The 23,550-nt window shown below is 48.6% G+C and overlaps 1 protein-coding gene across 12 annotated transcripts in view; it reads left to right on the top strand.

The window, feature by feature from the left end:
- MYCBP2 (MYC binding protein 2) overlaps positions 1–23,550 on the top strand; it is a 3,160,061-nt gene that overhangs the window by 968,564 nt on the left and 2,167,947 nt on the right. For all 12 annotated transcript variants that reach the window (XM_069639721.1, XM_069639717.1, XM_069639718.1 and 9 more), the window contains one exon: positions 18,711–18,845. In XM_069639721.1, coding sequence (XP_069495822.1) covers positions 18,711–18,845 — 135 coding nt within the window. The remainder of the gene's footprint in view (positions 1–18,710; positions 18,846–23,550) is intronic.

A 23,550-nucleotide genomic window follows, 5' to 3' on the forward strand; every position in this document is an offset into this window, starting at 1 on the left:
TGGGATATATGCTCTATCTTCTATCCCTTCTTTCTTCCTGTCCTATTCTTTAACTGTGTTTACATACGTTGTATATTAAACCAAAGTGAGAACTGTACCATGGCCATGAATATGGTGAGCCATCTGAATGTCATCTCATGGAATGTCAACGGACTTAATAATGTGGTGAAAAGGACCAAAATATTGTCTCATCTACGTTCAAACTCATGCGATGTTGCCTTCCTCCAAGAGACACATTTGGAAGATCCTGAGGCTGAAAAATTAAAGAGGGGCTGGGTGGGGGATACCTTCTTTTCTACTCACTCATCCAGCAGAAGAGGTGTTTCAATTCTTGTCAAAAAGAACCTGCCTTTGTCAGTCATTGCAAGCAAAGGAGACAAAGAGGGAAGGATTATTTGTGTTTTGGCCAAGATTCAAGATGTGGACATTCTCCCGTGTAACATATATGCACCTAATTTGGATGATGCTTTATTCTTTCATGAGGTGGCTCAGTTGATTCAAAGTTTCAATGTGGGTTCAATTATAATTGGAGGAGATTTTAATCAGGTGATGGACTCAGCCTTGGACCGATCAAATGGGGATTGTACTAGAACTCCAAATAGATGTAAAAGATCCTTGGAAAGCTTAATAAAGGAATTCAGCCTGGCTGACATCTGGAGGCTAGAGCACCCGTCAGACAGGGATTATAGCTTTCATTCTCAGTGTCATGATACATATTCTTGGATTGATTTCTTCTTAACATCTGGGCGGGTGACTTCGAGGTGCTATGATACTGCTATTGAACTCATTGCCCTATCAGATCATGCACCTGTTTCTTTGCAGTTGTCCTTACAGCACTCTCTGATTAAATCGTCGAGATGGAGAATGAATTCTTATGTACTGGAAAGTGATTGAGTCAGGCAGGAAGTGGCGGAGGAAATTGATAGCTTCATCCGAATTAATAAAACTCCCGATTTTCAACTTTCAACAGTCTGGGAAGCGCTGAAATGCTTTGCTCGGGGGGTATTTATTTCTAAGACTGGCAAAGAGAGAAAATTGAGGCTAAAGGAAATTCAGAGACTCTCTTCTGAGGCAAAGCGCCTTGATGTTTTATTTGCAGCAAGCAGGGATGAGAACACAAAAAATGAACTGCAGAAGACCAAGTATGAACTGAACAAACTCATTTCTAGCCAGGTTGACTACGCGCTGTTCATGCAAAAAATTCATTACTTTGAGAGTGGTGAGAAAGCTGGGAGATTACTGGCGCATAGACTGAAGGTGGCAGAGAGCGATCGCTTTATTACCGCATTCAGAAGTCTTAACACATTGGAAACACAGCAAAAGGGTGTTAACGATATATTTCGTGGCTTCTACGAAAGGCTTTATAACTCCGAACTGTCTTGTGAGAATGTGGAAATTGAAAACTTCCTTGATTCGCATGTTCTCTCTCGTCTGACGATGGATGAGGCTGCAAGCCTGGAAGGGAAGGTGGAAGTGGATGATATTCAACATGCAGTTTCAAGACTGACTGTAGGTAAATCGCCTGGCACTAATGGACTGCCTAATGAATTTTATAAAGCCCTCCCCTATTCTGCAATACAGCTTTTGTGTGATGTTTTTAATGAGCCCTTTCAATCTGGTTCACTTCCTGCTACAATGAGACATGCATTGATTACGGTGTTGAGGAAGAAGGACAGATCTGCTACCAGGTGCGAAAGTTATCGGCCGATCAGTTTGATAAACTGCGACTGCAAAATATTAGCCAAAATCCTGGCTGTTCGATTGGGGAAGAGTCATTCCAACTTTGATACATGAAAACCAAGTAGGTTTTGTTTCTGGCAGAGCGTTGACGGATAACATGAGGCGGCTGCTGTTGACCATTGAGAAGGGACATACTCAACCTATTGCCAGTGCGGTCATTTCCCTAGATGCTGAAAAGGCATTTGATCGTGTTGAGTGGGACTTTGTTTGCCTGCCTGGGGAAAATTAATTTTGGGCAAGAATTTCAACTTTGGGTTAAGCTGCTGTATAAAAACCCTTCTGCAAGTGTGCTGACGAATGGTCTTGTTTCTGACCCTTTTGAACTTCATCGTGGTACAAGGCAGGGCTGTCCGCTTTCACCTCTCTTGTTTATTTTGTCTATGGAACCGCTTGTGGGCGGATGTACACCTTCAGCCTATATTTGGAAATGGTCGAAATAATTTGATTTGGTTGTATGCAGACGATTTATTGATTGCCCTTCAAGACCCTGCTGTTGATATCCCTTATTTGATGCGAGACATTCGTTCCTTTTCTTTGGTATCATGATATAAGATTAATTGGAGTAAATCCGAGATCCTACCAGTCAATGGGTTATGTCAATGACATGCATGTGCTCAATTTCAGTTCAGGTGGTGTGCTGAAAAATTGAAATATCTTGGCATATGGATTGGAGCAGACGTAGTGAAGCTACCAGCCATTCATTTTGCATGGATCCTTCCGAATTTGAAATCGGATTTGGTTAGATGGGGTCTTTTGAAGTTATCTACCTGAGGAAAAATCAACTGTTTGAAAATGAACCTAGCTCCTCGGATAAATTACTTCTTGAGCATGCTCCCTATTAGGATACCAGGAAGCATCTTTAAGGAGGTCAATAGGATTATGCAGGACTTTATTTGGAATGGGATCCTCCGAGGCTTGCAATTTGGAAACTTCAACTCACATTGAAATTGGGGGGAATGAACTTGCCTAATTTCTCAGACTACCATTTATCGTTTTCCACTCGGCACTTGTGCAGAATTGTTGATTCCGGCGATGTACGGTTTGAACATTCTGACCTCTTCTCTTGTGAATGCAGTGCGGTTTCCCAGTTGGATCCGAAAGCGCTGCTAACTATTCAGAGGAGTAAATCAAAAACGATCAGCGTTCTCACTTCGTTCTTACAAGCCTGCTGGTTTTGAGCTTTCGAACCGTATGAGTTCTAATCCATATTTACATCCAGACACCTCCATATGGAATAATCCAGCCTTGAAGTATCAGGGTAAGGTCCTGCTTTGCATGGAGTGGTTTGTGGCTGGCATCAAATACATTGGGGATTTGTTTGAGGGAGGCAATTGGTTAACGTACACTCAGCTTGGCCAGATGTATGACATGACAGAATGCTCGTTTGCTGAATATAGAAAATTGAAGATTATCTCAACCTGTGTTGAGGTGCCGTAATTGACTGTTCAGAGCCCCGTCTGGGCGACTCTGACAGCATGCTTGAGTGCTTCACACCATGCTTCTACCATGCATGGTTTCTTGAAAGCTACTCTGAAAGGTGATCCGAGGTTACCAGCGACTTGGGCTGAGGAATTGGGAGAGGATGTGAACGTCAGATGTTGGCGGAGGTGCTGTGAGAACACTCGTCTTGTGAGTTTGGATTGGGGCCTCTAAGCTTCTCAAACTAAATTGTTGTTTAGGGCTTATTGGACGCCGGAGAAACTGTTCAGGGGGCAGCTGTTGAACAACAATCTGTGCTGGAAGTGTAAGTGCTCCAGAGGATCTATCATTTGATTTGGTCCTGTCCTAAAACAAAGCAGTTCTGGGAAAAAGTTTGAGAGGTTAAGTTTGGTCTTAAGCATCGCAATCCCCATGAATGCTTCGTTACTGATTTTAGGCGATGACTCTTTGCTGGATGACATTGACTTTGGTAAGAAGGTTTGGTTGCTGCGGGCATGTATGGTCGCTAAAAAAAATCATTTTGAGGTCCTGGAAATCAAGTAATTCCTTTAATATTGATGATTGGGTGGAGGAGCCTCTTACTGTTTCAACGTATGAAAAAGCTATTTACAAAAATATAGGTGAAATTGAAAAATTTTGGGACATTTGGAGCTGTTTTCTTGATGTCTATGGATGAATATGAACTATACTTCTGAAGCGATACATCCCTAACTTTGAATATTACTTTTATGATTACTTACCTGTACTTTTATGAAATGATCTTGTAATTACATTCCATCTATTGCTTTGTTTACTGCATATGTGATTTTCGGTCTTTGGTTTAGATGTTTTCTTTCTTTTTCCTTTCTTCCTTTTCTTCTTTTCTCCATTTCATGCACCTCTTTTCTTTCTCATGCATTTGATGTTTAGACTGACTTAGTTTATGGTGAACTGTTTTGCTTTGGTTGACTATGCTTGTGGTTAATAGATAAGGAAATGTTTTGTTCTTATTTGTTGTGAAATAAAAAAATTTGAACCCCCCCCCACGAAAAGAAAGACACACTTGTTCTTCTAAAAGAAATTGGAAAACGAAAAAACGCAAGACCAGTTTAGCATAGACATCGTGACCTGTACATGGTGCGCAGAACACCACAAAACGTAATGCCGAAAAACAAAACAAAAATTATCTCTGGAACGGGATGACCTATCGAGCTAGAAATAGTTGCATTAATTTGGCAATGAACTAGAGAATATTCTATGCAAATTCCATGGCGCCAGACCTCACCATTCATGAGGCATAACGTCCCCAAGATCAATGCCACATACAAACCCACAAAAAAAGACAACCTTGTTTTTTATATATATATATATATATATTTCTGAGGCTTGTGGAATCTGCTTAGATCACATGCTGTGCATAGGCCGACATCTAGTGGAAGCTGCGGAGTATTACAGTTTGTTTTTCGAAATTCGAAAATGGGCGTCGACACAGGCGTGCCAGTAATACTATCCCTAGTGTGACGTCCACTGTACCCAAGATCCCTCACGCGTCTAGGATCCTCAGATTGTTTTTTTCCGCCATACTGGTCGGAAGCATCTTGTGGAGTCCCCTGGCCTTAGCCATACTTTTGCTAATTATTGAAGTTTAAAATTATTTATTGACATCCTTCCCCACCCCAACGTCGACCCTCGACACTCGACGACGGCTGGAGAAGACATCGACCGTCGGCTGCTGCACGACGGATCTGGGCCTCGGAAGGCCGCTGGCCTCGGCCCGGGCCTAGTAGGCCGCTGGCCTCGGCCCTGCAAGTAGGGAGAGTTGGGGGTGGTACATACTCTTCACTCTTGGTATATAGGTACACCTTATATATTTCCTACACTTACCAGCCCGCTGCCTCAAGGTGCGTATGGAGGGTACCCCTTTCCAATTCTGCCCCAAGTGCAACCGCAAATACCCTTGGGTCGACAGGCACGCCACGTGCAATCTCTGCTTGCCGAGGGACCACCCCGAAGCGAACTGCAGAGCGTGTAGTAGGTTTAAGCCTAAGACACTTAAGGACCGTTCGACAAAGCGTTGGGCCCACCACGCCAGGCAGGCGGCCATGGCAGCGGAGGGCGCCTTCAGCGATGGCAGCGACGCCGTACTTTCGGACGGCGAGGGCATTACGGCGTCAAAAGACTGCCGAGCGCAGGTCCCCGACCTCGGAAGGTTGTCCGGCAGGGCGGCTATGGGGAAGACCCCCGGCGACGCAAGCGCTACACACCCTACACACACTAAGCACACTAAGTCCAACCGAACCTCGACGACGTCGACTTCTCGGAAAGAGGCACAGATAGAACGGTCCGACTCGGTGTCCTCTGGGCGCTCTCGATCGAGATCGCCGCATGACGCAAGGCAATCATCCACTCTTGCCAAGAGTGCCTCGCTCCCTAGATTAACGGAAGTTCGATCGTCGGAAGACGAAGACGACTTCCACCCCCAGGCCGCGCTCCAGGAGACCGAGGCCGCAGTTTACACCAGCGAGGCCCCACGCTTAAAACAAGGTACCTCTCCCGACCCTCGACGCCAGGCGTCGAAAGTCTCTGGGGCCTCCAAGGGGCAGGGAAAACATTTTTCCACGCACGGGGAGGGGGGGAAACAGCGGAAAGCACAGCCTTCCACTCCTGTAAGACCATCCTTCCACCCTAAGCAGACAGACAAACATAAATCTACTGGGACATCAACATCCAGCAAGGCTACCCTTGATAAGTCCTCTAAGTTGCCTACTAAAGCCATACCCTGTTCCAAAGAATGGTCCAGTGAAGACATAGACAGGGTCATGTCAAGGATGTCTTCCTTAGCTGATTTTTATGACAAGAACCCAGAACATTTCCTTTCGTATGACCCTCAAGGGGCCACACCCTCAGGCTCCTCTGATCCTATCCCCTAAGTAAAAAGGCCCGGTTCGAAAGACCTGAACCCTTCGAGGTGCAGCCTTACTCTACTCCATACTCTACTCCACACCCCAGATACCAAGGACAGCCTTTCCCTGAAGGGGACCAGGAGTTTACAATTATGGAGGAACAAACCGGGACTGAATACTATGCGGATGATGAGGACCTGGAGGAGGTGGAAGACGAGCAGGAAATTTACAGAGTAGATTCCCCGGTAGAAAGCGAAGCCCCAGTTACCGACTCGCCAGTTGATAACCAGCCCCTCCTTAATGAAGTTCTCGCTCGCGCAGCAGAACATTTTCACATCGACACCGACGGTGTACAGGAGGAAAGGGACTTCGCAGAAGAGTTGGTGGGAGAGAGGAGGCCGGTCGCTCAGACCATCCCTATCCTTAAATCCATCCAACGTAGAATAGATCCATCCCTGGTGAATCCTAACCTCACCAGAGCCGTCAACCCCAGAGTCGAAAAACTTTTTCGGGCAGCCCAGTCTGACCCTCTTTATATAAGAGGACATCTTAAACCAGACTCCCTAGTGGTTACCAACACTCGGAAGAGGGCTGGGACACCCTTATCGTCGTCAGAAGCTCCTCCCGACAAGGAGAGCAAAAGACTGTACGGGTTTGGCAGGAAGGTAGCCTCAACGTCCGCCTACCAAGCAAGGATCGCAAACTCCACCACCCTGTTGGCAAGTTACAACTGCCATCAATGGGAAGAGGTCGCGGCGCTCATAGCCTCTGCTCCTGAACCGTTAAAGGGCCAGTTGGCTCGGATCTCGGCAGAAGGGAGAGCCGTGTCCGGTTGCATATTAAAAGCAACTTTCGACGCCGCGGACAACGCAGGAAGATTGATAGCAGAAGGTACTGTTATCAAAAGACATGCGTGGTTACGGCAGTCGGGGTTCAAAACAGAAACCCAGGCTTCATTAATAGACAAGCCGGTGGAACCCGATCTATTGTTTGGGAAAGCGGTCGAAGACGCACTTAAGAATGCCAAGGACGAGTACGAGACTCTCAAATCCCTTGGCCAGCTTACCAACAAACCCCCTAACCAGAGGGGGAACAGTAATTTTCGTCGCCCACGCGGCCAAAATTCACAGAGGCAACTATGCCCAAGGACAGGGTACACAATGGAACAACAACCAGCAGTCTACCCAAAGTTACGGCAGGGGTAACAAGAGAGGTCGTGGAAGAGGCAGAGGCAGCCCCAACAAGGGAGGTGGCACGCCTCCACCAAAGCAGTGACGCTCAGTTCAGGGTCCCTTCTCACGCAACCCCAGTAGGGGGACGCATTTCCAACTTCACCCAGGCTTGGGAAGGGATCACCTCAGACAGATGGGTGCTGTCAACAGTGTCCACAGGATATTGTATAGAATTACTGCAGCGCCCCCGGAACCACCCTCCACGACAAAGAATACACTCCTTAGAACATCATAAGATCCTTCTCGAGGAGATCGCCATTCTGCTAGAAAAGGACGCGATAGAACTCGTCCCAGGACACCAGGTAAACAAGGGTATCTATTCAACTTACTTCCTTGTGCCAAAGAAAGATTTGACAATGCGCCCAGTATTGGACTTACGGCCTGCCAACAAGTATGTCAAGCCCCAAAAATTCCGTATGACCACGCTACAAGAGGTAATCCCCCTCCTAAAAAAGGGGGATTACATGGCAACCTTGGATATGAAAGATGCTTATTTTCATATTTCCATGCTTCCAGCCCACAGAAAATACTTGCGCTTCAAGGTAGACAGTCGCCACTACCAATTCAAGGTACTGCCCTTCGGGATAGCTTCAGCACCAAGGGTATTCACCAAGGTACTGGCGGTGGCAGCTGCACACCTACGCAGGGAGGCAATCCCAGTGTACCCTTATCTGGACGACTGGCTCATAACGGGGGAAACCCCAGGAATTTGCAGGTCAAACATTCAGAGGACTATCGACCTCCTCCACGAATTAGGCTTCTCTATCAACGAGAAGAAGTCAAGTCTGGTGCCAAGCACCTCAAAACAGTTCCTAGGAGCAACCTGGATACTCAGAAAGGGTTGACCTTCCCTTCGGAAGAGAGAATTCGGAATATACTACTGCAGATTCCACATTATCAGTCAGGTCAACAAATAACGGTACGCAAAGCAATGCGGTTACTGGGCATGATGGCGTCATGCATTTACCTGGTCCCCCACGCGCGTCTGCGCATGCGTCCCATGCAGGAATGGTTGGCGAAACAGTGGTCTCAGGCAAGTGGTCAGTGGGACGATCTAGTGGTCGTTTCGCCAACACTCGTACAGAGCTTACACTGGTGGACAAGAGAGAATCTCGCAAGGGGAAAACCCTTTTACGATCCCGAAGTACAGGCAGTGGTGACTACAGATGCATGCCTGACTGGGTGGGGAGCTCACCACCTCCACCACACAGCTCAGGGTCTCTGGTCTCACTCAGTAGCCAAGAACCACATCAACCTGCTGGAGCTTCTGGCAGTATTCCGAGCGCTTTGGGTGTTCGAGCCCCATCTGCTAAACTTGTCGGTGCAGATCCGGACGGACAGCACGACAGCCATGTTCTATCTGAACAAACAAGGAGGGACTCGTTCGCCAAATCTGTCCAAGCTTGCCCAGAAAATCTGGATATGGGCACTCAGACGGAACATCTTCCTGTCATCACAACATGTTCCAGGGGAGCTCAATTCCCTAGCGGATGCCCTAAGCAGAGACTCCCTCCCAGAAGAACACGAATGGGTCCTTCAGAGATATCGTAGAAGATCTCTTCTCTCAGTGGGGTTTCCCCACTATAGACCTATTCGCCACAAGCGAAAACAAACAATGCCCAGGATTTGCATCCAGGTTCCCCCAGCCAGACTCCCAAGGGAACGCCCTGTGGATGAACTGGTCAGGGATGTTTGCGTACGCTTTTCCACCAACTCCTCTCATCAGGAAGGTGGTGTACAAGATGAACAAGGAATCGATGACGCTCATCCTAGTTGCTCCCATGTGGGCGAGACAACCATGGTTTCCACACCTACGCAGGATGGCGGTGTGCGAGCCCATCAAACTCCCAGCCTGGTACAACCTACTGTCCCAGCAACAAGGTCAAACAGTGTACCAGAAACCCAACTCAATGAACCTGGCAGCATGGCTCCTGAGGTCATAGAGTTTGGGCATCTCAATTTACCACAGAGGTGTATGGACATCCTAAAAGAAGCCAGGAAACCAAACACAAGGCACTGTTACTTTGACAAGTGGAAGAGATTTGTTATTTGGTGCCAGAATAAACAAATCAACCCAGTTGATTGCACTCCTTCCAACGTTGTAACATACATGCTCCACCTGCTGGACGCAGGTTTGGTTTTTAACTCTCTGAAAGTACACCTGGCAGCCCTCTCGGCTTACACCACATCCCATAACAAGGTATCGTGGTGGAAAGTACCAGTAGTTAAAGCCTTCATGGAAGGAGTAAAGAGACTTCACCCTCCTATTTCGAACCCACCGCCAGGATGGGACCTCAATGTGGTGCTAGCTAAGCTCATGGGCCCCCCTTTCGAACCCATGCATAAAAGTAGTCTCAAACACCTGACTTATAAAACGGCCTTCTTAGTAGCCATTACCTCTATAAGAAGGGTCGGTGAAATTCAGGCTCTGTCAGTGCAGGATCCTTTCTTTACTATCCACAAGGACAAACTGGTTTTACGCACACACCCTAGGTTCTCACCTAAATTTATATCTAAATTCCATGTAAACCAGTCCATCGAGCTTCCGGCTTTCTTCCAGAACCCGCAAAGCTCGGCTGAGGTGAAACTACACACCCTAGATGTGCGTAGGGCGGTCCTCTACTATGTAAACAAAACCAGACCGCTAAGGAAAACAGATCAACTGTTTGTCTCCGTAGCTACAGGCAGAGAGGGAGATCGCGTCTCTAAAGGCGCTATCTCGAAGTGGATTATCAACTGTATACAGCTGTGTTACTCTCTTTCTGAAAAAACTCTGCCTTTTACGCCAAAAGCCCACTCTACTAGAGGCATTGGGGCCACTCTGGCTTTCATTGCAAATGTTCCCCTCGACACCATTTGCAAAGCAGCTACTTGGAGCTCTATTCACACTTTTACTCAGCATTACTGCATTGACACTCATTCCAAGACAGATACACAAGTGGGACAAGCGGTTCTGAGACACCTGTTTGCTCATGACTCTTCTCACATCCCACCTCCTTCTTCTGGTACTGCTCGCTAATCTATGCACAGCATGTGATCTAAGCAGATTCCACAAGCCTCAGAAGGGATACATTACTCACCGTAATCGTATTTCTGATGCTTGTATCTGCTTAGATTCACATGCTACCCACCCTTCCTCCCCTCCGAGAGAAGGCGCATGATTGCTGGTAGTCTTACCTTTCTGTCTATCTGCTTGGATTATCAGTACTCACGCTACTCCTCATGCTTCCTCATGTCAGAAAAAATACAATCTGAGGATCCTAGACGCGTGAGGGATCTTGGGTACAGTGGACGTCACACTAGGGATAGTATTACTGGCACGCCTGTGTCGACGCCCATTTTCGAATTTCGAAAAACAAACTGTAATACTCCGCAGCTTCCACTAGATGTCGGCCTATGCACAGCATGTGATCTAAGCAGATACAAGCATCAGAAATACGATTACGGTGAGTAATGTATCCCATATATATATATATATATTTCTGAGGCTTGTGGAATCTGCTTAGATCACATGCTGTGCATAGGCCGACATCTAGTGGAAGCTGCGGAGTATTACAGTTTGTTTTTCGAAAGTCGAAAATGGGCGTCGACACAGGCGTGCCAGTAATACTATCCCTAGTGTGACGTCCACTGTACCCAAGATCCCTCACGCGTGTAGGATCCTCAGATTGTTTTTTTCCGCCATACTGGTCGGAAGCATCTTGCGGAGTTCCCTGGCCTTAGCCATACTTTTGCTGTTATTATAATTATAATTCTTATTCATTCCCTTCCCCACCCCAACGTCGACCCTCGACCTCGACCTCGACGACGGCTGGAGAAGTCATCGACCGTCGACTGCTGCACGACGGATCTGGGCCTCGGAAGGCCGCTGGCCTCGGCCCGGGCCTAGTAGGCCGCTGGCCTCGGCCCTTACAAGTAGGGAGAGTGGGGGGTGGTACATACTCTTCACTCGTGATATATAGTTACATTTTATATATTCCTACACTTAGCAGCCCGCTGCCTTAAGGTGCGTATGGAGGGTACCCCTTTTCAATTCTGCCCCAAGTGCAATCGCAAATACCCTTGGGTCGACAGGCACGCCACGTGCAATCTCTGCTTACCGAGGGATCACCCCGAAGCGAACTGCAGAGCGTGTAGTAGGTTTAAACCTAAGACACTTAAGGACCGTTCGACAAAGCGTTGGGCCCACCACGCCAGGCAGGAGGCCATGGCAGCGGAGGGCGCCTTCAGCGATGGCAGCGACGCCGTACTTTCGGACGGCGAGGGCATTATGGCGTCGAAAGACAGCCGGCGAGCGCAGGTCCCCGACCTCGGAAGGTCATCCGGCAGGGCGGCTATGGGGAAGACCCCCGGCGACGCAAGCGCTACACACCTAACACACACTAAACACACTAAGACCAACCGGACCTCGACGACGTCGACTTCCCGGAAAGAGGCACAAAAAGAACGGTCCGACTCGGTGTCCTCTGGGCGCTCTCGATCGAGATCACCTCACGACGCAAGGCAATCATCCACTCTTGCCAAGAGTGCCTCGCTACACACATTAACGGAAGTTCGATCGTCGGGAGACGAAGACGACTTCCACCCCCAGGCCGCGCTCCAAGTTACCGAGACCGCGGTTAACACCAGTGAGGCCCCACGCCCGAAGCACACAGATACCTCTCCAGACCCTCGGCGCCAGGCGTCGAAAGTCTCTGGGGCCTCCAAGGGACAGGGAAAACATTTTTCCACGCACGGGGAGGGGGGGAAACAGCGGAAAGCACAGCCTTCCACTCCTGTAAAGCCATCCTCTCACCCTAGGCAGACAAGCAAACACAAGTCTACCCTTGAAAAGTCCCATAAATCATCACCTACTAAAGTAATACCCTGTTCCAGGGAATGGTCCAGTGAAGACATAGACAGGGTTATGTCTAGGATGTCTTCCTTGGCTGATTTTTATAATAAGAACCCAGAACATTTTCTTTCATATAACCCTCAAGGGGCCACACCCTCAGGCTCCTCCGATCCTATCCCGCTAAGTAAAAAGCCCCGGTTCGAAAGACCTGAACCCTTCGAGGTTCAGCCTTACTCCACTCCATATTCTACTCCACTCCCCAGTTACCAGGGACAAGTTTTCCCTGAAGAGGACCAGGAGTTTGAAATTATGGAAGAACAAACCGGGACAGATTACTATGCAGAGGATGAGGACCTGGAGGAGGGAGAAGATGAGCAGGAAATTTACAGAGTAGATTCCCCAGTACAAAGCGAAGCCCCAGTTACCGACTCTCCAGTTGATAACCAGCCCCTCCTTAACGAGGTTCTCGCTCGAGCAGCGGAACATTTCCACATCGACACCCACGGTGTACAGGAGGAAAGGGACTTCGCGGAGGAGTTTGTAGGAGAGAGGAGACCGGTCGCTCAGACCATCCCTATCCTCAAATCCATCCAACGAAGAATAGATCCTTCCCTGGTGAATCCTAACCTCACCAGAGCTGTCAACCCCAGAATTGAAAAGATTTTCCGGGCAGCCCAGTCTGACCCTCTGTATATAAGGGGACATCTTAAACCAGATTCCCTAGTGGTTACCAACACTAGAAAAAGGGCTGGCACGCCCTTATCTTCATCAGAAGCTCCTCCCGACAAGGAGAGCAAGAAACTTTACGGGTTTGGCAGGAAGGTAGCCTCAACGTCCGCCTAACAAGCAAGGATTGCGAATTCCACCACCCTGTTGGCTAGTTACAATTGCCATCAATGGGAAGAAGTCGCGGCGCTCATTGCCTCTGCTCCAGAACCGTTAAAGGGCCAGCTGGCTCGGATCTCGGCAGAGGGGAGAGCCGTGTCTGGTTGCATTTTAAAAGCAACTTTCGACGCCGCTGACAACGCAGGGAGATTGATAGCAGAAGGTACTGTTATCAAGAGACATGCGTGGTTACGGCAGTCGGGATTCAAGACAGAAACCCAGGCTTCTTTAATAGACAAGCCAGTGGAACCCGACCTATTGTTTGGGAAAGCGGTCGAAGACGCACTTAAAAATGCCAAAGATGAATATGAGACTCTCAAATCCCTTGGCCAGCTTACCAACAAACCCCCTAACCAGAGGGGGAACAGTAATTTTCGTCGCCCACGCGGCCAAAATTCACAAAGAGGCAACTATGCCCAGGGACAGGGTACACAATGGAATAACAACCAGCAGTCTACCCAGAGTTACGGCAGGGGTAACAAGAGAGGTCGTGGAAGAGGCAGAGGCAGCCCCAACAAGGGAGGTGGCACGCCTCCACCAAAACAGTGACGCTCAGTTCAGGGTCCCTTGTCACGCAACCCCAGTAGGGGGACGCATTTCCACCTTCACCCAGGCTTGGGAAGGGATCACCTCAGACAGATGGGTGCTGTCAACAGTATCCGCAGGATATTGTATAGAACTACTGCAGCGTCCCCGGAACCATCCTCCACGACAAAGAGTGCACTCCCTAGAGCATCAAAGGATCCTTCTCGAGGAGATCGCCATTCTGCTAGAAAAGGACGCGATAGAACTCGTCCCAGGACACCAGGTAAACAAGGGTATCTATTCAACTTACTTCCTTGTGCCAAAGAAAGATTTGATAATGCGCCCAGTATTGGACTTACAGCCTGCCAACAAGTATGTCAAGCCACTAAAATTCCGTATGACCACGCTACAAGAGGTAATCCCCCTCCTAAAAAAGGGGGATTACATGGCAACCTTGGATATGAAAGATGCTTATTTTCATATTTCCATGCTCCCAGCGCACAGAAAGTACTTGCGCTTCAAGGTGGACAGTCGCCACTACCAATTCAAGGTACTGCCCTTCGGGATAGCTTCAGCACCAAGGGTATTCACCAAGGTACTGGCGGTGGCGGCTGCACACCTACGCAGGGAGGCAATCCCGGTGTACCCTTATCTGGACGACTGGCTCATAACGGGGGAAACCCCAGGAATTTGCAGGTCAAACATTCAGAGGACTATCGACCTCCTCCACGAATTAGGCTTCTCTATCAACGAGAAAAAGTCAAGTCTGGTGCCAAGCACCTCAAAACAGTTTCTAGGAGCTATCCTAGATACTCAGAAAGGATTGACCTTCCCTTCGGAAGAGAGAATTCGGAATATACTTCTGCAAATTCCGCATTATCAGTCAGGTCAACAGATAACAGTACGCAAAGCTATGCGGTTACTGGGCATGATGGCGTCATGCATTTACCTGGTCCCCCACGCGCGTCTGCGCATGCGTCCCATGCAGGAATGGTTGGCGAAACAGTGGTCTCAGGCAAGTGGTCATTGGGACAATCTAGTGGTCGTTTCGCCAACACTCGTACAGAGCCTACACTGGTGGACAAGAGAGAATCTCGCAAAGGGGAAACCCTTTTACGATCCCGAAGTACAAGCCGTGGTGACTACAGATGCATGCCTGACTGGGTGGGGAGCTCACCATCTCCACCACACAGCTCAGGGTCTCTGGTCTCACTCAGTAGCCAAGAACCACATCAATCTGCTAGAGCTTCTGGCAGTATTCCGAGCGCTAAAGGCGTTCGAGCCCCATCTACTGAACTTGTCGGTGCAGATCAGGACGGACAGCACGACAGCCATGTTCTATCTGAACAAGCAAGGGGGGACTCGTTCGCCAAATCTGTCCAAGCTTGCCCAGAAAATATGGATATGGGCACTCAGACGGAACATCTTCCTGTCATCACAACATGTTCCAGGGGAGCTCAATTCCCTAGCGGATGCTCTAAGCAGAGACTCCCTCCCAGAAGAACACGAATGGGTCCTTCACAGAAACGTAGTAGAAGATCTCTTCTCTCAGTGGGGTTTCCCCACTATAGACCTATTCGCCACAAGCGAAAACAAACAATGCCCAGGATTTGCATCCAGGTTCCCCCAGCCGGACTCCCAAGGGAATGCCCTGTGGATGAACTGGTCAGGGATGTTTGCGTACGCTTTTCCACCAACTCCTCTCATCAGGAAGGTGGTGTACAAGATGAACAAGGAATCGATGACGCTCATCCTAGTTGCTCCCATGTGGGCGAGACAACCATGGTTTCCACACCTACGCAGGATGGCGGTGTGCGAGCCCATCAGACTCCCAGCCTGGTACAACCTACTGTCCCAGCAACAGGGTCGAACAGTGCATCAGGAACCCAACTCTATGAACCTAGCAGCATGGCTCCTGAAGTCCTAGAGTTTGGACATCTCAAATTACCACAGAGGTGTATGGACATTCTAAAGGAGTCCAGGAAACCAAATACAAGGCACTGTTACTTTGATAAGTGGAAAAGATTCGTTATCTGGTGCCAGAATAAACAAATCAACCCGGTTGATTGCACTCCTTCCAACGTTGTGACATACATGCTCCACCTGCTGGATGCAGGGTTGGTTTTTAACTCGCTGAAAGTACACCTGGCAGCCCTCTCGGCTTACACCACATCCCATAACAAGGTCTCGTGGTGGAAAGTACCAGTGGTTAAAGCCTTCATGGAAGGAGTAAAGAGACTTCACCCTCCTATTTCGAACCCACCGCCAGGATGGGACCTCAACGTGGTGCTAGCTAAGCTCATGGGACCCCCATTCGAACCCATGCATAAAAGTAGTCTCAAACACCTGACTTATAAAACGGCCTTCTTAGTAGCCATTACCTCCATAAGAAGGGTCAGTGAAATTCAGGCTCTGTCAGTGCAGGATCCTTTCTTTACTATCCACAAGGACAAACTGGTTTTACGCACACACCCTAGGTTCTCACCTAAATTCATATCCAAGTTCCATGTAAACCAGTCCATCGAGCTTCCGGCTTTCTTCCAAAACCCGCAAAGCTCGGCTGAGGTGAAACTACACACCCTAGATGTGCGTAGGGCGGTCCTATACTATGTAAATAAAACCAGACCGCTAAGGAAAACAGATCAACTGTTTGTCTCCGTAGCTACAGGCAGAGAGGGGGATCGCGTCTCTAAGGGCGCTATCTCGAAGTGGATTATCAACTGTATACAGCTGTTACTCTCTTTCTGAAAAGACTCTGCCTTTTACGCCAAGGGCCCACTCTACTAGAGGCATTGGTGCCACTCTGGCTTTCATTGCAAATGTTCCCCTCGACACCATTTGCAAAGCAGCTACTTGGAGCTCTATTCACACTTTTACTCAGCATTACTGCATTGACACTCATTCCAAGACAGATACACAAGTGGGACAAGCGGTTCTAAGACACCTGTTTTGCTCATGACCCTTCTCACATCCCACCTCCTTCTTCTGGTACTGCTCGCTAATCTATGCACAGCATGTGATCTAAGCAGATTCCACAAGCCTCAGAAGGGATACATTACTCACCGTAATCGTATTTCTGATGCTTGTATCTGCTTAGATTCACATGCGACCCACCCTTCCTCCCCTCCGAGAGAAGGCGCATGATTGCTTGTAGTCTTACCTTTCTGTCTATCTGCTTGGATTATCTGTACTCACGCTACTCCTCATGCTTCCTCATGTCAGAAAAAAAAAAAAAAAAAATACAATCTGAGGATCCTACACGCGTGAGGGATCTTGGGTACAGTGGACGTCACACTAGGGATAGTATTACTGGCACGCCTGTGTCGATGCCCATTTTCGACTTTCGAAAAACAAACTGTAATACTCCGCAGCTTCCACTAGATGTCGGCCTATGCACAGCATGTGAATCTAAGCAGATACAAGCATCAGAAATACGATTACGGTGAGTAATGTATCCCATATATATATATATATATATATATATATATATATATATATATATATATATATATATATATATATATATATATATATATATATATATATATATAAAATATATTTTCTCCTAATGCTGAATATGTATATATGTTTTATAAGGTTGTGTGTGACAATACTTTTCAGGGATTTTTATGCACTTAAGGTACAACTAAAGGCCTAATAAATAACTGCTTGTATATGCTTACTATCTAACTGCAATTACTGGTGTTGCTCTGTGTGGACTCAATGATATTGATAATTTACTTCTATCGCGCTCGTACAAAAGTGTTTCAGAGCGCAACAAGGCAAGGGAGGGGAACAGGGGAGAACAAAATAACGATCTTACTAGGCCCGGTGACATTGAGAACGTGCAAGTGCATGGGAGAGGGGAAGGGGAAAAGTGCATGGAAGGGGGGAGAAGTGGAAAGTGTGAAGCAAAGGAGAAACGCCTCGGGGGAAGGTGAAGATGGAGTGCCCAAGGAGGGCGGCCAGAGGGTGGGAGGGAAACCGGGCGTAGGAGTAACAAAAAGAAGGATCTCCATCTTACTGGCATTAAGACAGAGGTCGTTGGCTGCACACCATGCCTGCATAGCGGTCAGACGAGAGAAGAGGAGGTAGTAGGAGGAAGTTTGAAGGAAAGTTGTGTCATCAGTGTAACACTGTATAGAAGGAGATCAGGTGAGCAAGGGGGGGGGCAAGATAGCTATTGAAGAGCCATGGCGATAGGATAGAGCCCTGGGGGGCGCCGTAGGTAGAGAATGAAGTGGTATAGGAGTAAGGGCCCAGCTTCAACTGGGAGGGGTGATTAATGAGAAAGGAAATCAGTCAGTCCAGTGTCCTATCCGTGATGCCAAGGGTCTCACAGAGCCATTTTATGAGGATAGAACGGTTGACTGTGTCAAAGGCAGAGGAGAGATTGAGGAGAGTTAGTCAAGATTTGCGAGCTGGTCTTTGGATGCCCAGAATCCAGATTGATGGTTATGGAGGCAACCAGCGAGTTCAATTTGAAGGATCAGTTGGAGGAGGACCAACTTCTCCAGGTGATTACCCAGAAAGGGGGTGTGGAAATGGGGCAATAGTTAGCCAGGCAGACAGGGTCAGCAGACAGATTTTTGAGGAGAGGGTGCACAAGGGAGTGCTTGATGGATGGATGGATGGATGGATGGATGGATGGATGGATGGATGGATGGAGGGAAAGAGCCAGTGGCGAAAACGTGATTGCAAGAATTGGCAAGAGAGATGTTGTCCTTAATGGTTCTAGAGGAGCAGGGGAACACCTGGGAGGACCAGTTAAAACAAGTTATGGACAAACACAAAAGTAATAATTTTAATTGCTAAAATGACTTGATTATAATCATCCTCTAAAAACTATGCAATAGACTATGCAGTAGACAGTACTTATATTGGTTTTATTATGTGGCTGGGATATCTTCGCTTTTGAAAATTGTATTTGTACTCTTCTGGTTTACCTTGAAGGGTAGTACATGTGGTGTTCTTTGAAGTGTCTTGTTTTTTCAACACCTGGTTGCTTACTTAATGCCTGAACCAAACTGTCGAAAAGTTAGTCAAAGCTTAACCCTTTGTCCTACTTGCAGCATTTTTTCATTATATATTGTTTCACCTCGTGTTTAATTTTAGACTCCTAGTCTATATTTAAATTGTTTCTCTTTTTTTTTCCTTTTTGAACAAAATTAGAGAGAAATATGCAATGATGTTTGACGAGCCAGTACTCTTACAAGCCGGCTGGTGGTATGTTGCTTGGGCTCGAGTATCTGGACCCAGCAGTGACTGTGGTTCACATGGCCAGGCTTCCATTACTACAGATGACGGGTAAAGAGTTAACCATACTTTTGTTAATGTATTAAAGGGCTAATAAACTGTATGCTTTAATAATTGTGACCTACTTCCTTGAATCCTACTGATGAGCGGCATAGCAGGCACTTTTACTCCATTAAAACAGGCAACTACTCCTGACAGAGCGGACTACTTACAACAAAAAGGAAATCGATGCATCACCTGTCTCCTTCTTTGGCATGCCTAGTTCCATGGATATTTTTGGATCAGCTGTACCTGCAGGGCAGTGCCAAAGGAAGGAGCTCTAATTTTAGTGTCCCATCCTAATCATAATTTCCATGAATTACTAGTTGCAAAGAATTATGGATTACATCATATTTTTTCCGAATTAAAAATAGATTTGAATTTGCCTAAGAAATACCCCCATTGTGAATGGGAATTACCTTTTATTCCATAAAAAGCATTTTAATCCTCAATTTTAACTTTGATGTATTGAGATTCTAATTTGTACCATAGGCTACTTGTTTCTGCAAGTTTTGACATATTTTAAATGTCACTTTAAATACAAGGGCACACAGTTTTTGGGCCTACACTATATGTTTTGGAAAGTCCTCTTTTGGCACCAATGACTGATTTACAAACTTTCTCCCCCCTCAGGGATTCTGATCGATGGTGCTAGGCCAAACGTCATTACCTATGGCTCTGATGTGTGCCACTGATGTTTCACGCACCTTTTCCCCTAGTGCAATCTACTTAGAGGCCTCATTGTTTGTGGTGCTACTAAGCCTTTAAGCCTCTCGTGGTGGGATGCCCAAGGATACGCTGTTGTTTTCCAGGCCTGCAAAAGGCCCAGGGTAGCTGTCCATACCCTGGACTGTGGTGTCCATGAACAAACGTGGCCGGTCGCCCAAGCACTTGCCAAGTAATTTTTAATTGCATAGCCTACAGACTCCTTGGTACAGTCATTAGGTGAGAGCCTTGCATTATTCCAGAAGGAGCTGCACAGATAAACCGGGTTTAATTGTGTAAAATATGGTCGTCAGTACCTTGAGTCCAGATAGCTGAGGCCATGGCACCCAAGACCAGATATCGCTTGTATGTCTAATGAATGCTTAAGATTAAAGGCTAATACTCCTACGTCCCGTCCCCTTTCCTCTATACTTGTGGGACATCTCTCCGTCCTGTGGGACGGGACCGGAGCACTTTGTAAAAAGCATCCACATTTTTTTCAAAAATGTGTCCCTCCTCTCTTTCCTGCGCGGGGCCCGGCACGCGGCCTTAACCCCGCCCACTTTGGCTCCGCCCCACGCATCGCCCATCAGTCCTTTTTCTCTGCTTGATCGGGGCCGGACGCACTTGCATCCTCGGAAGATTTTCTTCCCTTTTTTCCTCTCTGGCTCTCGCTAGCGTTCGTTTACTAGTCTGTCTGTCTTTCAAATTAGACTTTCCAGATTGTTCATCGTGTGACCGTCGCTTCGCGAGGGTGGATCCCCATCCTCTTTGTTTAGAGTGTTTAGGTCCGGATCACCGTTGGGACTCCTGTTTTTACTGTGACTCCCTTTCGGTCCAGGCACTTCAACGTCGGTTGGAGGAGTGGGAGGAGGTGTTCCGATGAACTCCTCCTTCGCATTTTGAGGCGTTCATCGACGAGAAGAAAAAACGCCCGGTAAGTTCTTTACTTTTCAGAGCACCCCGACCGGGGGATACCTTCCCGATTTTCTCTCGGTCCGGGAGGGGCGTTGATCGCTCTGTTACCGGGGTTCGCCCTGAGGTGCCCGTTGGGCCTAATAATTCTACCGGAGTTTTCTCCGAGGGTCTCCGTAAGGGGCCTGTGAACACCGGAGTACGCTCCGAGGCCCTTCTTGTGGGGGCTGTTTGTAGACCCAGTTCTACTGAGTCGTGGGCTACCGGAGTTCGCTCTGAGGCCTCTGTCGGCTTCCCTCAAAAACAAAACAAAACCGGGGTGCGCCCCAAGGCCTTGGCTGGTCTTATAGTTACCGAACGGATGTTTGAGGCCCGCGCAGAAAAGGCTGTTATCGGGCATGGGTCCGAGGTCCCTCGTACAGAGGCAAAGCTACCAACAGTTCTGAGAGGCCGGTCAATGCTTTGTCGGTGAAAGCGCACCGTTCCCGCTCTTGTGGTGACACCAGATCTGTTGAGGGGGCAAAGAAGCAAAGTTCTTCTTTTACCGGCAATGCCTTCGAAGGCTCAGTTGGCGGTTGGTATGTCCCAAAAATATTCCAGGCCTCATAGTACTGGCTCGGCCGAGGTTCCTTATGTTAAGGCGAAGATTAAGACCCCTGATCCATCGACAGGGACCCCTGCCTCACTTCCTCACGTGCCACAGTTCCCCTCAGATGAGGACAAAATGGCGCCCGTTCCCGCCACGACCACGGTGGCCATTTTAGGTGCTAGCCCTACAACTACGCCATCGGTTTCTGGTGTAGGGCTTGGTCTCTTGGGTGAACCTAAGGTCCCTTATGCGCATCCTTACTGGCCGGTTTATGATTGGAACACCCGGATGCCTCTTCCGCACAATGTTTCGTTGCCCGCGGGGGCAGCTCCTTTGATTTATGTGGATACGTCGGTGGAGGGGCCGGAGTGGCACCCTTCCCCGTTACGTCCCTGGATTTGTCCACCTCATGAGAGGCCTCCTCAGGTCCCGAAACAATCTCCTGAGGATGCTTCTTTCGGTAAATTTCAAGCGCTTATGCGCACCGGCCCCATGAGGGAATATTTCAAAGGGCTTTTCAAGGCGATATGTCCACCGGCGCCTCCGGCTCCACCCGTTCCGCTGGGGCCTCCCTTGCCCGTGGTGCACCCCCTGCTCTCCCGCCTTTGCCTCATTGTCCCCAGTGGACAAGGCAGTGTCTGACATGGCTCAGCAGGATCCTGACCTGTCAGATGACCCTCAAGGCGATCAGGACAAGGAGGACCTTCCCCGCTCTATCAGAGCCTTTCATGACCGGGTACTGGACATGATGAGTTTCTTAGATGTTCCGGTGCCCGAGGCACCCACTCCGCAGGAGGGCGTGCTTTCTGGGGCATTCACCCTGTCTCCTTTGGAGCGTACCGGCCTGTTCCTGCAGAAGGACGTTCTGGCCGAGGTCTGAAGAGTCTGGGAAAAGCCACACTCGGGACTTTTTGTCAATAAAAAGATTGACGTGAGGTACAGGCTGCATTCTTCGGAAGAGGTGGCCCTGTCGTCTTGTCCGCCTTCCTCCTCCACAGTGGTGGCTGTGGCCACTTTGCAGTCCAGGCCTGCAGCATCCTCTTCCACGACGGCTACTCAAGTTCTGGGAAAGGAGGACAAGCTCTTCGACTCCCTCAGGAGGAAAATCTTTGCCAACTCGGCCTTGCAGCTCAGGCAGGCCAATGGCGAATTGATATTGGCGGGAGCTAACATGCGGATGTGGAAAGGTCTGTCGGAGTTTGAGGAGCACATCCCGGTCGAGAAGCTGGAAGATTTCAAAGGAGGCCTTCCAATGCCAGGGTCTTTGCCCAGGATCTCCTGGAGGCTGCGGCTCATCACGTAGACACCTCGGCTCGGGGCCTGATACTTGGGGTTGATACCTCACGGCAGGCGTGGCTGCATGCCACTAAATTTTCTAAGGAAGTGCAAGACAAGGTGTTGGACCTTCCATTCGATGGTAAGGAGCTTTTTCATTCTTTTACTGATGTAGAGCTCACCAAAACCAAGGATAGCACTCAGACGGCTAAATCATTGTCTGTTCTGGTCAAAGCTCCTTTCAAATCCCAGAGTCTGTTGTCGCAAAGTCGACCTTCCTCTGGTTTTAGGGGCTTCCTCGACCGCAAATCTCGCAGAGTGGATACTCCTGCGGGGAATAACCACCGTAGACAACAGAGTACGCAGTTTTTCTCCCGCTCCTCAGCCGCCTCCTCAGGTTCAGGTGGCACCGCCACCGATAAGCCTGCCAAATGAGGGTTTTCCGCGCTCGCATGAGACCCCGGTGGGAGGACGCATTGCGTCTCATTGGGAGGCGTGGCAGACCATCACAGAAGACAGATGGGTCTCGTCAGTCGCTCGAGCGGGCTTCTGCTTGCCTTTACCCTCTACCTCACCCCTCAACCCTCCTTTTCAGCTGTCGGGCTCAACCTCCCTCAAGGCCGAGGTTCAGAAACTTCTGGACCTCAGAGCTGTGGAACCCGTTCCCCTTGGGGAGCGAGGGGAGGGCTTCTACTCCCGGCTTTTTACGGTGCCCAAACCCAACCAGGCTGGCCTGCGCACCATCCTAGACCTTTCCCACTTCAATCTTTTCCTACCCCAAGAGAAATTCAAGATGATCACGCCCAGCCAGATACGCTCCTCTATGCAGATGGGCGATTGGCTCAGCGTTGTGGAGCTTCAAGATGCGTACATGCATATCCTGATTTGGAATCCACACAGGAGATACCTCCGCTTCTCTTTGGGAGAGGAGCACTTCCAGTTTCGGGTGCTTCCTTTTGGCCTCAGCTCAGCGCCGTATGTCTTCACGAAGATGATGTCGGTGATTGCGGCCTATCTTCGTCTCCAGGGTATCCATGTGTATCCTTATTTTGACGACTGGCTCTTACGCAGCCCTTGTCCGTTGGCAGCAGTGGGCAACCTCCAGTCTCTCCTTCAGCTCCTGTTCCATCTTGGGCTGTCGGTGAACTAGCGGAAATCCTCCATGGCGGTCTCGCAGGACCTGATCTTCCTGGGTTTTCGTTGGAACATGATCGACTGCAGAGTGTATCTGAC

The sequence above is a fragment of the Ambystoma mexicanum genome, chromosome 7q (genome assembly GCF_040938575.1).
Source record: "Ambystoma mexicanum isolate Mex_15411 chromosome 7q, UKY_AmexF1_1, whole genome shotgun sequence".
NCBI classification, from domain to species: Eukaryota; Metazoa; Chordata; class Amphibia; order Caudata; family Ambystomatidae; genus Ambystoma; species Ambystoma mexicanum.